General features: G+C 47.9%; 1 protein-coding gene across 4 annotated transcripts in view; it reads left to right on the top strand.

Annotated features, from left to right (window-relative positions):
* Nucleotides 1–19,656, top strand: part of LOC149358371 (structural maintenance of chromosomes flexible hinge domain-containing protein 1-like) — an 87,741-nt gene that overhangs the window by 44,766 nt on the left and 23,319 nt on the right. For all 4 annotated transcript variants that reach the window (XM_089570431.1, XM_089570430.1, XM_089570429.1 and 1 more), the window contains exons 26-34: nucleotides 629–791; nucleotides 2,137–2,350; nucleotides 3,021–3,150; nucleotides 9,803–9,883; nucleotides 10,540–10,698; nucleotides 14,465–14,590; nucleotides 14,826–14,908; nucleotides 15,800–16,005; nucleotides 16,712–16,824. In XM_089570431.1, the coding sequence (XP_089426557.1) occupies nucleotides 629–791; nucleotides 2,137–2,350; nucleotides 3,021–3,150; nucleotides 9,803–9,883; nucleotides 10,540–10,698; nucleotides 14,465–14,590; nucleotides 14,826–14,908; nucleotides 15,800–16,005; nucleotides 16,712–16,824 (1,275 nt within the window). The remainder of the gene's footprint in view (nucleotides 1–628; nucleotides 792–2,136; nucleotides 2,351–3,020; nucleotides 3,151–9,802; nucleotides 9,884–10,539; nucleotides 10,699–14,464; nucleotides 14,591–14,825; nucleotides 14,909–15,799; nucleotides 16,006–16,711; nucleotides 16,825–19,656) is intronic.

Raw genomic sequence — 19,656 nt, 5'->3', positions numbered from 1 at the left:
AATCGTTGTTTTTGTGCAGTTTTCATCTTAAAAGGAGATCGTCATCCAGGTTTTAAGGAAATAACTTTTACTTTCAAGCAAACAGATTTTGGCTGTTCAAAGACATTCAGATAATTTGGACATGTCTTCCATTCCCTTGAAGCGCGAATTAACGAGGTTTTACTGTATGAAAATTTCTCCTCGAGCTATTTCACGGTGCAGCCTTCACAGTGGGATGTGGTTTCACTGCCGAGAAGAAGAAAGAAAATATCAGCAAAAAAAAAAAAACGCTTGGTGTGGTCTGCTGCTGCGACCATCCACCGCAGTGCTGGGCTAGCCAGTTTGACATCACTGCAACACATCATTGATGAAAGCAGCTATGATGGAAGCAGCTGTGAATTTATTTTTTGCACTGAGCGTCACTTAATGTCTAGCTGACACTTGATCCAGCTGCTCTTGGCTGTCCGTAGGTAGGTAGTGAGAGAGACAGCTTTTTGTGGAAATGCAAATATATTTCGTTTTAATGCAATGGCACCTTGGTTTGTCTCACGTGCTCTGTCGCTTTGTTTCTGAGTGTGTATTTACCTCTGGCCTACTGTGACATCACTATCGTGCTTATGCGTTGTTGTTTTTTCCCTCTCCTCGACAGAACTTCAAGAGCATAGCGCACGTTGAGAGAGTGCTGACGATTCTGCCGAGCCACCAGGCGGCCAGCCTGTACCTGTCTTGCACCGGGGAGGACGGGGATGAGATAGAGCTGGAGCACGGCCGAGACCTGGCGTGGGTGGCCGGGGAGCCCATCACTGGACTCAGTGAGTTCTGCCTCCCTGTGCTCCGTCAACTGGGAATGTTATGGGAGATGCCTCGATACTGATTTCTGCCCTGTTATCACTACAAGTGATTGCTTTCGTGTGCCAGATGGCATTAAATTTTATTTTAGAATAGGCTGAACAGTTTTAATTGCCGCACTTCTTCACCCCTGGCATTCGGTGGCCAACTTAGCACGCGTTCCCGTCTCCGCTTGTTTCCTAATCGCAAGGCAGATGGCTGATGTGGCTAGTACGGACACGAATTTATAAGTTCCGCCTAACAGATGACCATAAATCTGTACGTGCAAAGAAATGTTGGGAAAAGTGCAAACGAGCATCGAAGGGTAACGCATCTCCCTTGATTTGCTCTGGGTTGGTATAGTGTTCACTTGTATGCACAGCTTGTAAAGAATATCAGTTCACCAAAATGAAACTGCAAATGAGTGCTTGAAGTAAAAATAAGGGAATTTCAGCAGTTTTCTTTTTACTGGGCCACAGGTGGCATGATTGGGTAATTGAGTGGAGTCGAACATGGTTCTCTTAAGGGGGGGGACGAGGGTCTTAAAACTGACCTTTTTATTTGTGGCTGGAATCTCATGAAATTTTGCACACAGATGCGTTTTTCTCTTCTGATTTCAGAAATGTAGTCCTAATTGAGCTGCTTGTCTTAGATCAAAAGTTATTTTAAATTCTAGAGTGTAATTAGGTAATTTCTTACGCAGCTTTAGTGAACTTTCTCATTGCATTTTGCTGCTTTTAATTACATGAATTGATAGCCAGAGAGTTCCCATACCCGATGACATTCTTACTTTTTTTGTTTAGGCCACGTATAAATAGCAATTTGCAATTAGCCTAACGAGTTGCAGTGTAAAGTACTACGACCTTTTACTCTCAACATAGTATATCAGGAGGACATGCCTTTAAAGAAAAAAGAAGAATGTCATCAGTATGGGAACTCTGGTTATCAATTCATGAAATTAAAAACAATAAAATGCAGTGAGAAAGTTCATTAAAGCTGCGTAAGAAATTACCTAATTATATTCTAGACTTTGCATGATTTAAGACCACCAGCTCATTACGATCACATATTTGGAATCGGAAGAGAAAAACGCATCTGTGTGCAAAATTTCACGAGATTCTAGCCATAAATAAAGAAGTCAGGTTTAAGACCCTCGTCCCCCCTTAAGCAGCATGAGTAAATTTATCCGACTGTTTTAACAGGAGCTAAAACGCGGAACTGCCCTTCACTTGCATGACAGTTGTTGAGGCTGTTCTCGTAGCAGGCGCATAGCATGGCCAGCCGGCTGGCAAAGAGTTCAAAGCCGTTGTTGTCGCATCTGTCTCGCAGGGTTTGAAGTGCGGGATGAAATTGGCAAGCCGATAACGCTGACAAATAACCTGGTGTCCAAGCTGAAGTTGAACTGGACGGCGGATGTCCCGAAGGACCAAGTCTTGGCTGGACGCCTGCCAGACATCAACTGCCCGTCTTCTGTGAAGCAGACACTGTTTTGCCATGTGTCCCTCAACACTGGTCGTGTTGTGGACTTTGCCTTCACTGTGAAGTGAGTCTGTGACTACCTTGAAAGGCCTGACCTCACTTGCATGTTGCTCTCCTGCATGCTTACTAGCTTTGCTAGCTCTCTTTCATAAAGCTTACATGGTTGTTGGAGCCAGGTTTGGCAACAGTTTTGCAACACAGTCTATTGTCCTAGGGATGTCGTTAAGATTGTGGTCTAAGCTGCTCTTTGTTAAAAAGCTAAATGCGGTGATGAGATGCACATTGAAGTTGGAGTTCTGACTTTCAAAAAGTACTAATTGTACTGTATTCATGTGAATCTGAAGACTTTTTTTTTTTTTTTTCAAAAATTTGCCGCACATTTTTGGGGGTCACCTTAGATTCGGAGTCGTCTGAAAATCAGGTTCTAGGCGGAAGATCGGCCCGTGTGATGAAAGAAGAAAGCCAAGAAGCGCATGAGAGGCTGTGGCGGCAGCCTGGTGAATCTAGCGGCTTGCCTGCGGCACCTAAAGCCCGGCGGGGTTGCGACCGCACAACCTTTCGTTTGTGTCTGAATTTGAGTGGTGACAGTAATCTGCTCCTTGGCACGCGCATAATGAGGAATTTGTTCACAGAAGTTCTCCAGCACAGGCAGAATTTCTGCACCTCCTTTTACTGTGCGCTTCGGCATTTGGAGCAGCTGTTCACCATCGGGTCGGCGTCTTCTTCAACCACAGGCCAAAGAACGGTGATCCTGCCATCCTGAAGGTGTCATGCAAAGGAACCACTGATGTGCGCATTGGTGAAGTCCACCAGTCTGACATTCTCATCAGCCTCACGGACAAGTTCCACAATCCCATCAAAAAGGTGGGTGCTGTCTGGGTGTGGGCCTGGAAGCCAGCTGCAGGAAGAAAGGGATCAGATTGTGTGTCATGTTGATGAACAGCATTGGGCTACTGTTTGCTTGACAGCACAGTTGACTGTCAATAACTAAAACTCGATGGGAACCAAAAATTTTGGTCCAAATGCGTGGAGCTTGAATACACTTGATGTTGACACGGCCAAGCTGTCAGTTCGAACTTTGCATTGAGCTAATTGGAGTTAACAAGATTCCACTGTAGTGTAGACAAACTTGAACCTGTGGGGAGCAGATCAGGCTAGTTGTTGCATGCATGTCTTTTTGGAAGCGCTACAAATTTGACACGGACATGGTGAGACACGAGCACTCATCCTTGTCTGTCTCCCCGTGGTGTCTGCGTCAAATTTTTAGCACTTCCCAAATGATTCGGCTTGTGTTTTGAGCTCTATATCTAGGTGGAGGATAGGGTGCTGCTTGTCTCCTAGCCTTCTGCGGTGCATGGGTTCGTTGCTGTGTTTGCCTTGGGTGCAGTTGCCTGCACATGTCTGGGATATGACCTTGGCTTGTTAGGCTGCCTTTAATTTCTTGCCCCCCCCCCCCCCCCCCCCCCCAAAAAAAAAATACAAAACGGCACTCTGACACTAGTCACTAAGTACTGGCCTAACGCGGTGGCTCAGTGGTTATGGTGCTCGGCTGCTGACCCGAAAGACGCGGGTTCGATCCCGGCCGCGGCGGATGAATTTCTTTGGAGGAGAAATTCTAGAGGCCCGTGTACTGTGCGATGTCAGTGCACGTTAAAGAACCCCAGGTGGTCTAAATTTCCGGAGCCCTCCACTACGGCGTCTCTTATAGCCTTAGTCGCTTTGGGACGTTAAACCCGATAAACCAAACTAACATCTGGCTTTTTTTTTTTCACAGTAGTACAGTCAAACCTCGATATAACGAACACGCATATAACGAATTATTGAATATATCGAACTCTTCCGAAATATTTTTATCAAACACGTGTATTTTTAACTTCCTATAGCGAACGCGGTTCGGCATAAAACGGATATAACGAACTTCGCGACGCCAAGCACTACCTCAGGAGGTAGGCTTCATTGCACTACAAGTGTGTTATGCGGCGCAGCAACCGTTCCGGACTACCTCGCAGGCGCCGACAGCGCCACAGATGCCACGTCGGCAGTGAGAGTTGACAGCCAAAGAAATCGTTTGCATCTCACAATCGCTGACAGCGCCACTTCAGGTTGCTTTTGTCCTTTTGCGTCTTTTGCGTTTTAGTGTTAGCCGTGCGTGGTCGTCGTTGGAGGCTGCGTCGGTGGTCGTGTCGAGTGTGGTGCGCAGGTGTGCGTAGTGCTGTGATGGCGGTGAACGCGAAAAAAAGAGCAGCGCTGACGTTAAAGACCAAGCTCGAGATTATTCAGCGTGTGGAGAACGGCGAAAAGAAGTGCGTTCTTGCGGACTTATTTGGCATCCCAGGGAGCACTTTGAGTACAACTTTGAAGAAGAAAGATGCCATCAAGGCACAAGCACAAAAGACCACACGGACAAGTGCACAGCGTCTTCGGCCCCCTGCGTTCAGCGACGTGGAGAAGGCGCTCTATTAATGGTTTTTGGATATCAGAGCTCAAAACATACCGGTTTCGGGACCAATGCTTCAACAAAAAGCAAAAGACTTTGCCTGTATCCTTAATGCCGAAAACTTCGTCGCCAGCTCCGGATGGCTGCAAAGGTTCAAGGCACGCTATGACATCGTAGGCAAAACGATCTCTGGCGAAAGTGAGACGGTTAACTGCGAGAGCATTCAAAAGTGGTTGGAAGAGGAGTGGCCACAAATCCTTCAATTTAAGTTCAATTTAAAGTCGGCAAGGAAACTTCGAGATAACAGGTCAAGATCATCTAGAGTAATCTGGAAACACGTAGATGCAGCTGTTCATGGCTGCGAACAATCGAGATTAGACCGGTCGCTTCTCGCGTCACGAACAAAACTGATAACACCCCTTTTCTGCGGCCTTGCGCGAACGAACGGACGCTAGAAAGATACGTGGCATTACCCCCCTCCCAAAGAAGCATCGTCTCGATGCTTTAAAACGGAAATAAACACGGAGAATGCAAACTTCGAGTCCTTTAGCGTTCGAAATTAGGTTTAAGGGCAGCGGTAAAAGCTTCAAGTCTGGTCGTGTCGTCGTCGTCGTAGTTCTCGTCGATGAATGATCTTAGTTCTTGCGCTCAGAAGCAACCTCACCTCCAGAGGCTGCTTTATTCAGTTTAACCTTCGGAGGCTGGGGGAGCATCCACACATCGCGTATCCTTGGTTAGGAGATACAAAGCGCGGTGAAGATGGCGACGGGGAACGTGAGAGGCGGCTCGGCGATGAGCATCCTTCCCGACGCAAAAACTCCTCGATTTCGGCTGGTCGGTGGCCGGGTCGGGGTCGTGGGGCGTCGTACGAGAACCCTCGGATGCCCAGTCTTCTGTATGGGCAGTACCGGAGGACGTGACCGGCTTCGCCACAGTGGAAGCATAGTGGACGGCGCTGGTCGGGAGTACTCCACTCGTCGCATTTCCTCGTCTGTGTGCGGCGCTCGTAGGACGGGCGGGTTGGGGCGAGAGGGCGGCGGTCCAACGCAGCTGGCTGTGAGCGATAGGGGCTTGGGTCCCGTCGTCGAGGTGCAGGACGGCGTACTGCTGCGGCGTAAGTCATGACTGGGGGCTGCAGAGGCTGCGTGGATGATGGCGTCACACCCAAGGCCTGCCGAACTTCACCCCGGATGACGTCAGTGAGTGAAGTAAGCTGCGTCTGCGTTCCCGTTGGCAGCAATCGTCGGAGCTCTTCACGCACAACTTGACGTATAACCTCCCGCAGGTCATTGTTGTTAGCGGTGTCCAGGCAGCTTGCTGAGAAAACGTGCTGCTGGCGGTCATACTGGCGGGCTCGGGCATCAAGAGTTTTTTCCATCGTGGATGCCTCTTCTACAAATTCCGCGACGGTTTTCGGTGGGTTCTGGACGAGGCCGGCAAAGAGTTGCTCTTTGACTCCTCGCATAAGAAGCTTACTTTTTCTTCTTCTTTCATGTCTGTGTCGGCACGCCGGAAGAGACGCTTCATCTCCTTAGTGTACATTGCAACGGTCTCGCTTGGATGTTGTATGCGAGACTTTAGCAGCTGCTGGGCTCTCTCCTTTCGTACGACGTTCGTGAAGACCTTCAGAAGCTGCTCCTTGAAGGTTTCCCAGTTCGTGAGGCTAGCTTCCACATTCTCAAACCAGATTCTTGCTGGTCCCTCCAAGGCGAAGAAGACGTACCTAAGTTTCGTAGCATCATCCCAGTTGTTGAAGACAGTCACACGGTCGAACTGTTCCAGCCATTCTTCGGGGTCGGCGCCTGGCGAAGCGTCGAAGGTTGGTGGCACCCGGGGCTGGTGAAGAATGATTGGAGTCATCGTCTGGGGCAAGCTCATGGTAGACGTTTCTGCTGGCTTCCGCTTCCGGATAGGATCAGGCAGAATCCCGAACTCAGGTGCGTCTCCTAGCAGGCGTCGGCTTGCGCGGTGGACTGGACTCAGGTCCTGCGGTAGATGACTCAGAGGGCTGGCGTCACGACTTGTGGGGGGTGTCCGGAACATGGAAGGCTACCCAGCACCTCCACCAGATGTCACGTTGTAGTGACGGCAGTCCAGCGGTCAGGAAGACACCAGAAAGACTTGCAAACGAAGCTCTTTATTTGGGCTGACTTGCGCCCGCAAAAGAACTGAATCACTCGGTGGCGGCGTAAGCAACAAGCGTGCTTGTCAATCGTCGAACTACGAATGCCCGCTGCTCGCGGCATCGTTCAATTTAAAGTCGGCAAGGAAACTTCGAGATAACAGGTCGAGATCATCTAGAGTAATCTGGAAACACGTAGATGCAGCTGTTCATGGCTGCGAACAATCGAGATTAGACCAGTCGCTTCTCGCGTCACAAACAAAAATGATAACACCCCTTTTCTGCGGCCTTGCGCGAACAAACGGACGCTAGAAAGATACGTGGCAATATGTTGTAAATTCCCACATTCACTTGCTGATGAGCTAGAATATTGTTGAGGTATGCTGAGGAGGGTCTGTGAGGTTGTGTGGTCTGGTAGGCTTGGCCCATGTTGGTCATGGCATTGAGAGGAGTACTGCTACAGCTCTTACTTTTTCACCCTAAAGAAGGGCAAAAAGGCAGTCGCATTTCGATGGAGACGAAATACTTGAGGCCTGTGTACTGTGCGATGTCAGTGCTTTTAAAAGAACCTTGTGACAGAGCAAAATGCCAGGCTTGTAAAATGAACAACTGCTCATGTATCCTGCGCAGACCGCTTATCGCACGCGTCCATAATACAGCTGCATTATGGAATCTAGGGAAGTTTTTTTTCATCCCGGAGATTTGACGAATTGCTGTGTCTCGACCTCAGTGAACTTGTTGAACAACTTGGGTGAAACTTTCGCCATTGTGGCCTTTGAAATGTTTTCTTCTACACTGTGGTGTGTGAAGTGCAACGAGTGCAGAAATGCTTCAAGGGGGGAGGCTACCCTTGAGCATCAACTTTTTTACTTCTTGAGATATCTGTATGAAGTTTTCAGGATAAGCTTGTAGCATAAACATTTGAAGAACTACCAAGTTTCATAGAGCTGTGCCCACTGGTTCTCAAGTTACAGGAGTATATCGAAGTGGTTTACATGGGTTCTTTGGGACAGGCCAGGAGAATTTGCAGAATGTGTTGGCACTGTGAAATTATGATAATTCCTGGTTGGGCACCTCAGGCAACAACAAGGCCCTTCTTCTAAATTTCCTTGATAAAAAATTTTAGCACAGCACTGAATTTAATTACTACTTAGACATGCACTAATTAACCAAATGCTAGTTATCAAGAATTCCAAACACAATATCTTCAATAAATGGGCATTTCTTGCCCTCAAAAATTTATTTATGTACAGGATGATTAGAAAATCGCGTCGAAATCCGATGAGTGGTTTCTGAGATATACTGGGATGAGCAGCCATACAAGGAAAAAAATAAATAATTCAGAGAAAAAGGCCCTTGAAAGTTGAGACAGTTCGAGGTCTAAAACGATCCTGCCGAATAGCTGGAGCTGTCTCAGTGTTTTTTTTTTTTTTGTTTCTTTTTGCCGCCTCCGAGTTTTCACGATTCTGTTTCTCAGCCTTGTCCATGCGCAGTGCATCTTTCTCCGCCGCTGACCCACGCGTACATATCTAGGACGCTGGGAGCGTCGATGCAGTCGTCGGCTGCGCGCTTCGCCATGCGGGTGGACCTCATAGAATGCTTCCGTGTACCGAACGCGTGTCGCGTCTGGAATTTCATTGTAGGCATCGTGACCGACCACGCAACGCTCAACAAGCTGCACGACACTGTTCATAGGGCACGGCGACAGACTTTAAAGACGTCGGCGATCGCCAAAAAAAATAAGGCAGTGGCTTAGCTCTGGTTAAGCTTGGATTTACAAGCGAAAAGCTTCAGTTACCCTTGGTTTGATGTCATGGCTGTCGCAGTTCGCGCACAATGCACCACGATAACGGTTTGGCCGTCCACACACTGCCTGTACGGAGGCGGAGGAGGAGATGGAAATCGGCGCGGTTAAAAAGGCGCTAAAAAGGCGCGTCTAGTATTTACAGACAAGTACTGTGGTGCCCATTCCTTTCGGGCGTACACCAAGATATGTTAGACCAGCATTTCCTTTCCTTAAAACCAATTTTCATTTCATTTTCCTTAAGGCCCTTACAGCGCGGTTCGGGTGAAGGAGATATGAGAGAGTTTCCTTTCCTTGAAACCAATTTTTTTTTTTTTCATTTTCCTTCCCTTACAGCGTGGTTCGGGTATATGAGAGATCGTCCAATTATCATTTCATTTTCCTTTTCTTACTGCGCGTTCGGGTGTCCACGGAGACGAGAGACAGGCGTTGTCAGCTCTGACCCTCAGTGAAGCTTTTCGCTTCAAAATGGCGCAAGGCGAACGCATTGCACAAAGAAGAGCAAGAAGCCGGAGCAGACGACGCGCAGGGGGCAGCTTCCCGCGCCGGCGGAGACCATCGCGTCAGTGCGCGCAGCAGCCAATAGCAGCCGCCCATTCTCCCGCGTTCTCGAGGAGCGCGCGCTTGGTCCAATCGTAGCCTCGGATTTCAGACGCGGGAAATTCGAAAGCAGCCGCGAGGCCCCCAATCAAAAGCTAGCCACGCCTCAAGCGTGCTGCTGCCGCTGCCGGCAGCAAAGAAAAGAGCAAGAATTCACAAACAAAACAAGATCAAACTGGCGGCGCTCGGTCTAGCCAGCGAGGAGTGGCGCGCGCGCGAAGTTGGGGCATTTTCGGCGCTTGCTCGCGGTTCAGGGGCCGCCGTGGCTTGTTATATATCTAATTTTCAATATTTTCACGGCGAATTAGACATTGATAATTACAGAAAGGTAGTTTATAACATATACAACCGGAATATCGACTTTTTCGCTATTTTCCGGTTTTCAAAGGACGCTTGTGTGTGCATGGTCTTGTGCTCGTTGCTGTGCATTTGCTGCAGGGCTGCAGCTCTTCGTGTACTTGCATGCATGGTTTGAAGGCCTCTGTTTGTGACTGCAGTATTCTACTAGTGTGGAAAATTCACCTTTTTTTTTCTTTTTTTTTCTATGGCCCAGCTACATGTTAAGGACCTTGCGGAGCTTCTCATCATATCGGAGGGCATAGACTACGGCGACGTGGTGAAGTCCTTGGACCAGGTGGGTGCTTTTGTCGTGGAAGAACTGAAAGTGCTGAAAGAAGGGCTTGAAGGTATTGTTGCAGTCAAGTCCCAAATAAAGCTTTCAAGGCGTTCAGTACTTTGTTCTCTCCCGCCGCAATGGCTCAGTGGTTACGGCGCTCGGCTGCTGGCCCGAAAGACGCGGGTTCGATCCCGGCCGCGGCGGTTGAATTTCTTTGGAGGAGAAATTCGAGGCTCGTGTACTGTGCGATGTCAGTGCACGTTAAAGAACCCCAGGTGGTCGAAATTTCCGGAGCCCTCCACTACGGCGTCTCTCATAGCCTCAGTCGCTTTGGGACGTTAAACCCCATAAACCAAACCTACTTTCTTCTGGCTAGGTGGTGCCTGTGCACGGTGATAGAAAATCATGGGGATTTTGTTTACTTGCAGAAGTGTGCAGCTGTGTACCAGGCTAGAAAAGTTTCTGGGGAAAGAGAACGCCATGTTAACATTGGCTAGCAGGATTAGTGGGGCGCATGTAAAGTTTTTCGGTTCAGGGACAGATGTGTGTTGAACTGCTTGCTTGTGGTACACGAGGCGTGAAAGATGTCAGTAGTGGGTCTGGAAGGAGTGGGTTGGCGACATAGCTTTCTGAGACGTGATGTTTTTCTCTCTTTGAATGTGCATGTTTTGCAGAATTGTGGGTTCCACGTCAAGGGCCTCAAGTTCATGGACAGTAACCTTGGCTACAAGGAAGTGTGCTTCCAGTGGCGGGGGCTCAAGGACTACCTGCGGCTCAACTTGGTGCCTGGTCCTCCAGCCAGCCTGGCCTACATCAACTACAACCCAGCTGAGGTAGGCCACGATATCATGACACGACTGGCTTCAGTGGTGCAGGCAGTCTTCCACAGGCTGAAAAATTTAAGTGTGCATCCAGGCCAAGGCGGCGAATGCACCTTCTGTAGTCGGTAGCTTTTTCACCCGGTGCTTTCCACCCAAGTTACATTATTTACTCGTGTAATGAACCCACTTGCATTTTTTATTTACTGATTTATTAGATACTGCCAACTGCCTCTTGGCAGTTGGAGCAGGAGTGAATGAATACATCAGAAACGCTGGTGAGTTGTATTTTAGAACGCCAAAGAAACAAAAAGCATGTGATTGAGAGGCAGTCATGATAGAATGCACACAATTGAGGAAAACAAATCCAAACTTGGAAAGGTGGACGGTGGAGTAATATACCGTATTTACTCGCGTATAACCGCCCTTGCATATAACCCGCACCCCTAACTTTGAACCCCATGAAATAAAAAAAAATATCCTCGCGTATAACCCGCACACTTACCTGAAAAAATGAGGACTAGGAAGTTACAACTGAGCAAACAGTCACCATTTTAGTTTTCAAAACAAATATATTTGAAAACGACTGCCGCAACGTTGTCAGCGCTGTCGTTCAATTGTCAATCGTCGCCACTCTCACTGCTGCCGTCTGAGGCTTCATCGCCGCTCTCAAAGACGTAATCATCTTCGGTACCATCTAGGCTGTTGCTTATGGCACACTTCTTGAAACTCTTGCGTACCATGTCGGCCGGGATCATCCCCCATGCATCTACGATCCACTGGCACAGCAGTGCAATATCTGGCCTTCGCACGCGTCCCGTCGGCGTAAGGGCGTAAAGGCCATCGGCCATCCACTGGGCATATAGCCGCTTCACGTGAGCCTTGAAAGGCTTATTGATGCACACGTCGAGTGGTTGGAGCATGGAAGTCATGCCGCCAGGTATTACGACAAGGTCTGTGCCGTTGTCAGCGAGGCGAGCTTTCACCGCGTCAGTGCAGTGGCCTCGGAACGAATCCAGCACCAGCATCGAACGGCGTGCCAACAAGGCACCTGGTCTTTTTTCCCAGATTGCTTGAATCCAGTCAATGACGAGGTCACTGTTCATCCACGAGTTATCTTCCACTCGCACAACAATTCCTGGGGGAAGTGGTGTACTCGGTAGAGTCTTGCGCTTGAATATTACATACGGGCGCAGTTTGGTGCCGTCGGCCAAAGCACACAACATCACTGTGCAGCGCAGCTTGGTGTTGCCGCCAGTCAGCACACTAACAGATTTTGCGCCCTTTTTTTCCAGGGTCGTGTCCATAGGCATCTCGAAATATACTGGCGTTTGGTCAGCATTTCCCAGCTGAGATAGCAAGTAGTTGCGCTCTTTCCTCAGTCCGATGACGTAACGTTGAAAGTTGAGCAGCTTCTCCTCGTAAGCGTCGGGAAGCCGCTGGCACATGGTAGTTCGCCGCCGCATCGAAAATCCATGCCTGGCCATAAAGCGCTGCAGCCATCCGCGGCTCGCATGAAACTCGCGTGGAATGTGCATTTCCCGGGCCAGCTTCAGGGCTTGCATCTGCGCCATCTCTGTAGACACAGCGTGGCCACGACTCCTCTGCTCCTCGATGAATTTTGCAAGCTGCGTCTCGAGGTGAGGGTACGCGCCAGTCTTCGGGCCGCGAAACGCTCGCCTGTCCTTGTTCGCAGCTTCGAGAGAGTCTTTTTTCTTCCGCCAGTCGCGAATGCAAGATTCGTCGACATCGTTCTTTCTCGCAGCAGCTCTGTTGCCGATTTGTTCAGCAGCGGCGACGATCCTGAGTTTCTCCTTCGCCGTGAATGATTGCCGCCGAGACACACTCATGATGCCTAGACAAGGCTGGCGAACTGTGCAAACTGGGCGTACAAGAAACGGCACCTTACTCAAGGCCCATCAACGTCTGAACAAAGCGTATGCAAAGCATGCGAAACGCGTGGCTGGCGTGGGACTAAACAGACTATGGATGTGGATCTGGCTGTGACCTGCGTTGGCCTCTTGTTGGCTGGATGGATGGATCATAGTGGCTTAGCCCTTTGTAACGGTGGTGGCTTGCGCCCCCTAGCCTAGGATTCCCCCCCTTTTTTTCCCCCGTAATTTTGTTCGTATTGTGAACTGTAATTTGTCCCTCTTTTATAGACTCACTCGTCCCTAGCCCCTTTTGCACCAATCTTCCAACCTACTCTGTCACCACTACCCTTCTCTCATCCACACGTCCGTCCTCCCCTGCAAATCCCAGGGCATCCTCTATATCTATCGCCGCGTCTTCGGCAATGTCCGGACGAAGTGTTCTGCACCGCAAAACGATATGCTCCATGGTCTCCGCTTCCACGTGGTCTTCTTTCAGTCCATACTGGCCTTCGGTGGTCAAAAGGTTGGTGCAATATTAATATGCACTGCAACACACGTTGATGTCGATGGGGATGCGGACTCTGCACGGCAGGCCGCGCGTTGCCGTGAAGCCGACCCGCCGAGCCCCCCTTCTCCGGAATATTCGCGTATTACCCGCACCCCCACTTTTTAAACACATTTTTTCAATTTTTGGTGCGGGTTATATGCGAGTAAATACGGTAAGTGCATAAGTTTGTAATGCACCAAACAAACAAAACAAAGTAGTTTCACAAGGAGATGTGCTTCATCACAAATAAGCTGTCACAGCCGTTGCGAAAGATTCAACAGATGGCTGATGTACCCTCCGTTGAACCCACCCCACTTTAGTCGTAGAGAATTTCTTTTTTAACTCCACGTAAAAACGCTCGCCTGACTTTCAGCTTTCAGGGCCGGTGTATGCATGTTTGCTTTATGTCGTTGTCAGCTATCACAAAATTGTCAGATCGGGCTGTGATACAGCAAACATCCTTTGAGCGAAGGATGCCAAACACCGGAAGCACAAACACAGGTGACTTGGGGATGCAACTTGTTGACCAGCTGCTTTTGTTGACGACAGACGGACGGGTGGATTGGCGGGCAGGTGGGCGCAGACAAAATTTCGCCTCTAAACAAAAAAATGTTCTTTTCCCCATCCTAAGAAACCCTTCCTCCAAATTTATGTAAACTTTTCTGGGGAAAAAGTTTGTTTATTACTCTAGTAAGTAAGGTATGTCTTTCTATTTTATGGAATCACTTTTTTTGTCCTGCTTTGAAGTCATTGGCAGTCTCTGGTGCCTGTCAAAGGATTCCCGTTTTCTTTATGCAGGCATGATACTTGGTGTTTCCTTGAGAAAGTCCCCTTAAACGTTTTAACATAAGTGCACAAATTCTTGTGAACTGTGTCGTAATGATTTATCAAAAGGTTGCTCTAATAGCCAAACATGTGACAACAAAAATAAAAATAGTCATAGCAATACAACAAATGTGGGTGTGGTTGATACATTCCCCCCCCCCCCCCCCCCCTTTTTTTTTAAATAAAGCATAACAGGATTCTACTCTGCATTTATTACTCCTTTGTCAGCAGACTATTCCAAAGTAAAAGTATTGGTGCTTTGCTTGAACCTTGGGGCAGAAAACAAGGTCTACAGCTCGTGCTTTTAAAATTCCCTTTTCCTGGAAACGTCTGAATTTCTGTGAATTTGTGTGGAGCTGGTACAAGAACCAGCGAATGGGCAAGTGAAAAAAAAGTGTGTTAGGACAGTACTTGATTTACGGAAATTGGCTGGCATTGAAATAACGGAGAAAGTGCATTGTGATTCACAGTCGTGTGACAGTCTTGGCTGTTGACAATAGTGTGCACTCATGTGGCGACTCTTACCTGTGTGCAGCCCGTGACGGTGACGCCAGACGGCAAGCTGCCCAAGCCCCTCATGGTGCAGCTGCAGGATGCCAGGGGCAATCCTTCCTCAGAGGCCAACATCAAAGTGGTGCTGGGCACGGACGAGGCTATCAAGGTGTGCAGGCTTGGGTCGCAGCATGGGCCGAATTTGACCCTAGAAGCTGTGTTTGTGTGACTGACTATCTGCGGTTTGAATGGTTTGCGAAATTCAGTTTTAGATGTTGAAGAGGCTCATTATTTTGACTTGGTTACTACTGATTGATTCAAATTTGAACTTTTGTGCACCTTTGCTGATTTTATTTTGCTGCTCCGTGTTAGTTTCACCTCATTTGCATTTTATGTTTTTCCAGTCTATACCCCCTCAGCAACCAGTGAAGACGGACTCCAAGGGGAAGGCTTCCTTCGGCATCCTCACCTTCGCCCTCAAAACGCCGTATGTCCCTCTGGGTGCAGCATGTGCCCCTTTGACCTTGGTTGATTTAATTACGCTTTCAGCTAGTCCTCGTAGCCTTACATTGCTGAGCAGTACAGCATCTGTAGGATGCTATATCATCTGTGGTAAGGGAACGTGATATAGCCACAAGATTGTTAAAAATGCTGCAATAAGCTCTTTGCACTCGGTTGTGTCCGGAGGCGTTGTCACTTCAAGGAAATCCTTTATGTGATTCAACACGGCTGTGAAATTTAATGGCTTGTTTTCGAGCAAGTATGTCTGCTACAGATGACAGTCTTGCAATGGTGTGAATTTGAATGGACTTCCATACTTTCTTCTATTCTGAGAATTTTATGTGCTGCAGGGATATAGGGTAATGCACACCATGCATGTGCTCATTAACACAGCACGAGCATTTGTGGACAGCTTATCTTTTATTTCTGTAGTGCCTCCTCAAGTTTCATGGATATTATATGTGTTATAACAGCCTGGCATTTGGAATTGGTGCCGTTTTGATTGGCAGTTTATTGTCATGATTTGTTGTCTGCAACAGTAGGCAGTGGCTTTAAGTTCATGGGTTTAAGCGAAATCCCAAGTTCATTCCGATAGGAATGGCAAAATGCAAAAGCACTCTGTCCGTAAGCTAACTCCTCCACCTCGCAGATTTTATTATGAGGTCTTTGTGGCACGTGCCGCACTTATTGGAACTTATAGCCCTAACACCAGTGACGATGCTTTCCACTGAGTCCCTCTCAGAGCCCACTGTAGTGAATAGCTAGTTGTACTTAATGCTGGTACTGAACTGCCCCAGAGCATCGGGTGAACCAAGGAGGAAGAGGATTGCAACCTGGCTCCTCAGCTCTCTGGACATTTGTGGGCTGCTCCTTGCAGGGTGGCTCCCAAGCCGTGTGAGTTCAACATATGCTCGACCAACTGCCGAGGGCTGTTCACGCTGGGCACGAAGGCGACTGTGGGCCGCTCGATCATCAGCGGCCCTGTGCTCAAGCTGCACCTGACCTGTGACCCCGAGAAGCCAGTCGAGCTCAACGTGGATTACAAAGGGAAGAAGACATTCACTGTTGCCGATGAGCTGCCAGGTGGGGTTTCCTATCCTCATGTTTGGCAGTTACTGTATTTAGTCTAGTGTAATGTGAGCTTTTTTTTCCCAAATTTTTGTCTCTTGGTGTTTTATCCTCACATTGTAACAAAATATCATGTTTGTACCGTGGCACTGATAAATCAGTTCCACGTTGCAGCCATTTTGAAGGAGTCACAACTCGGTTTCGGTTTCCGCAGTTTTGCGATGGCTCTGTTGGCAATGCGATGTTGCGATGCTATGTTGCGATGTTATGTTTGAGAACCCCTGGTATACACTGGGGGTGTGTGCCAAACTTTAATAGAATGAAATGAGGGCCTTTATGTCTCTTGTTGTTTTAATGCACTGTCATCGGGGCAAAGCATCAAATTCGCACTCAGCATGCAGGTGTAGAGTTTACGGTGCGGAGTGTCTTCAATGCTGCATTGTTGTTACGATATGGAAAGCACTGTGCCGGTTACTTTAATTTAAGGTTTTTTGCTTAGAATTTCCTTTGGTTGACCTATATATTCCAACCTTATGTTTTTTTTTCTCCCTTTTCCCTAAGTTTCCTGAACCTCTCGATGGATTTTCATGCGTGCTATGCTCTGTGACAACTTGCGTATGTGCAGTCATTGGATGTCGTTGGTCATTGTTGGTTCTGATAAAAAGATTTTAGTTTACCGCCTCCTTTTAACCTGCGCTTTTCTGTTTTGTCTTCTGTGCAGAAACAACTGTACATGTTGTAGCTGAAGACGGCAATGTTATGTGTTCCGTCCTGGGTAAACAGCTGAGCATGAAACTGGTTCGCATTGATTGTGCCCCAAAGAATCACCAAAAGGTAAAGGAGTGTGTTTTCTCTTTACTTAGGGGAAAGTAGATCTGTGAAATTTAACGAAGCTAACCACACTGATTGTGCAGTTGTTTTCACAGTTTGCAGATTGGTTCTAATTTTAGTTGTTTGCGTTACTGGTGGCGCTTGGCTGAACAATGGAAGCACGGAGGTAACAACGCTGAAAAGCATTTTTTAGGTGGATGATCATGTGCAGCTTTGTAGCATATTAAGGTGTCACCATGCTGAGCGCATTTGAGTAAGCTTGTTTTGTGACACAAATACAGTAGAACCTTGCTGATGCGTTCCTGGTCCATATGATTTCCTAGTTAATACACTGAGAGTCGTGGGCAGTAGAGATGCCCATAAACACAATATTTTTTTCCGATGAATGCATTCCTGGATACAGCAACTTTTTGGCTAGTACATTCAAAATTGTGACAAAGTATGGTCGTATGATACAGTAAAAGCTCGTTAATTCGAACTTCAAGGGACCGGGAAAAATGTTCGAATTATCCGACGTTCGAATTATCAAATGGCCTCGAAAAAACTGACAAGAACCATTTGCATTACTGTATATGTACCCTATTTACTCGCGTAAGGAGCCCACTCGCATAATGAACCCACCCAACCCCAATTTTCGCCTAAGAATTTGAAAAAAAAAGTGTCAGTCGTTAAAGGGGCTGCGAAACACTGCCTGGGCGAATACCGGCTATACTTCAGGTGGGTTCTTTATGTCACACAGATGCTGACTTAAAAAGAATTACAGGAATCGATGCACAGGAACCGGAGTTATTCAGTGAAGAAATTTCAAAATACAAGCAAACAAAACGCTGCCCTCAACTCGATTTTGGCGGGGCTTCCCACTCCTATTTCGCTCTCCCAATGACGGCACCTGGCGCAACCAATCAAAACAGCCAGCCAGAGCACGTCGCGGAAGTTTGTACTCCATGGTTGCCTGCTCTCTGTGAGACTGGCAGCGTTGTTTCTATGCCAGAGCGCCCCTGGTGGTGTATTTTTATTTTACTTGCTTTGCAGGGCTTTTATCTAAGACAAACAAATTGTTCTTGTTGATCTAATATAAAACGCAGACAGGTGACAAAATGTGTCTCTATTTATTCACACAATTTGCAGGATATTTACTGTTTGTCCGGTCATCAAGCTCGCGCCAGGTGATGTCATATCCGCTGCTAAAAACCCGCCACTGTGTGGCGACCATGAAGTTGTTTTTGGGAGGACATTAAAATATTAAAAAACGGAATGTACGCGGTATTACCGGCGCTAATAGCACCATTATAACTCACTGTATGCAATCAACAGGCAAAACGGTTAACTAAGATTGTGTTTCTGGGCCCCTTTAACACTTCCCTCTGTTTTCGCAGTCATGGTTCATGATGCATTTCTTGGCAGCGCGCCAAGATGCTGTGCAGGAATAACACCTCAGTGCCTTTGAACGTTAGCTCTAGTGCAAGGGGGGAAGCGAACTTGGCAGAGTGCCAGCGCTTGTCCAGCTGTGCAAGTCTCGTTTTCAGTACGTTCGCCTTATCGGGGCCATGGGTGTTTGGGGCGTCTACTGCCACTCAATCATAGGAACTCACGATAGCAGCAAACGTCTTCTGCAGCAAACGATGCTAAAAGCTGGCGTCATGATCACGGCTGACCGCGTGCTTCCGTTGGCGGTCCATCCTTCCGTTGGGTGGAAGGATGGATGACACTCGCGAAAAAAAAAAAAAGTTTTTCGCGCGTAATTGGTAGCGCCCGTCCAAAGCCATAGCCTTTCATGGGCGTTGGCTGGGACCGCGCCGACAGAACTTATCCATATTTTCGAATTAACAGGGCTCGAATTAACGAGTGTTTAGTTTTCGGAGGTTGCACGGAAAAGAGGGTAGGCAGCCGCCACCGCGGTCGCCAACTCGTACCCTCCGCCGCCGCCGGCCGCCGCACCAGTGATGGCGCCATTTAGGCTTTACCCACTCTTCCATGGTTTTATCTGGTTCCATCTGCTGTCCCGGTTTAGGACGTGCGCAGCATCTAACTATACGGAGGTGCTTCTTTTTTTTGTTTTGTTTTGGCCACGTGCTGTGTGCCAAGCCGCCCAGACGCGGCGGCGCGTAGTTCGAATTATCCGTAGCGGAACCAACTTGCTTTTGAATTAACGGGCATTTTTATACACAAATCTTTATGGAGCTTGGCCGGACCAAGTAGTGTAGTTCGAATTGTCCGGAAATTCGAATTATCGAGGTTCGAATTAACGAGCTTTCACTGTACAATCTAGTGACCAACTGCACATGGGCAAATATGCAAGTGGGCTGAACCTAGGGACACACGACATTAAGTGCTAAAACCAAGCAGCAGTCACCGGCCGTTGTGGCTTCTCTGTAATTCCGTGAGGCAAGAGTGAAGCATTAAAAAAAAGATTTTTTTTTAACTCTGTGCTGACATGATGGAGATGCTACATGAAATAGGAGGAATGTGGTTTCTTCATTAGAGTGCTTAAGTGCAATGGGGTGAAGCTTTTGGGAATTACAACAATGCGCTTGCGTACGGTACGAACAGGCTGGGTCTGGGTAATGCACCACGAAGAGCAAGCACGATGAAGCAGTCATCCTCTGTTGTTACTTCACCACTATGCATTGCTTCAAGGGGGCAAAGCATTTGAAAACGACAAGGAAGGGATCCCGGCTTTTTTCTCCATTGCCATAGACAGATTGGGTGCGTTGTAGAGTTTCTTCCACAGTGAGGAGAATGCAAATGCAGTCTTAGTTTTGAAAGTACTACAAAATGAGAAGCTCATTCCTTGTGCCAAGAAATGCTAATTGACGTTTGCAATAGAGGCCTTTG

This window comes from Amblyomma mixtum, chromosome 2, assembly GCF_055824585.1.
Source record: "Amblyomma mixtum isolate Tamu chromosome 2, ASM5582458v1, whole genome shotgun sequence".
Classification (NCBI taxonomy): Eukaryota; Metazoa; Arthropoda; class Arachnida; order Ixodida; family Ixodidae; genus Amblyomma; species Amblyomma mixtum.
This window is presented reverse-complemented; position numbering and strand designations above follow the sequence as displayed.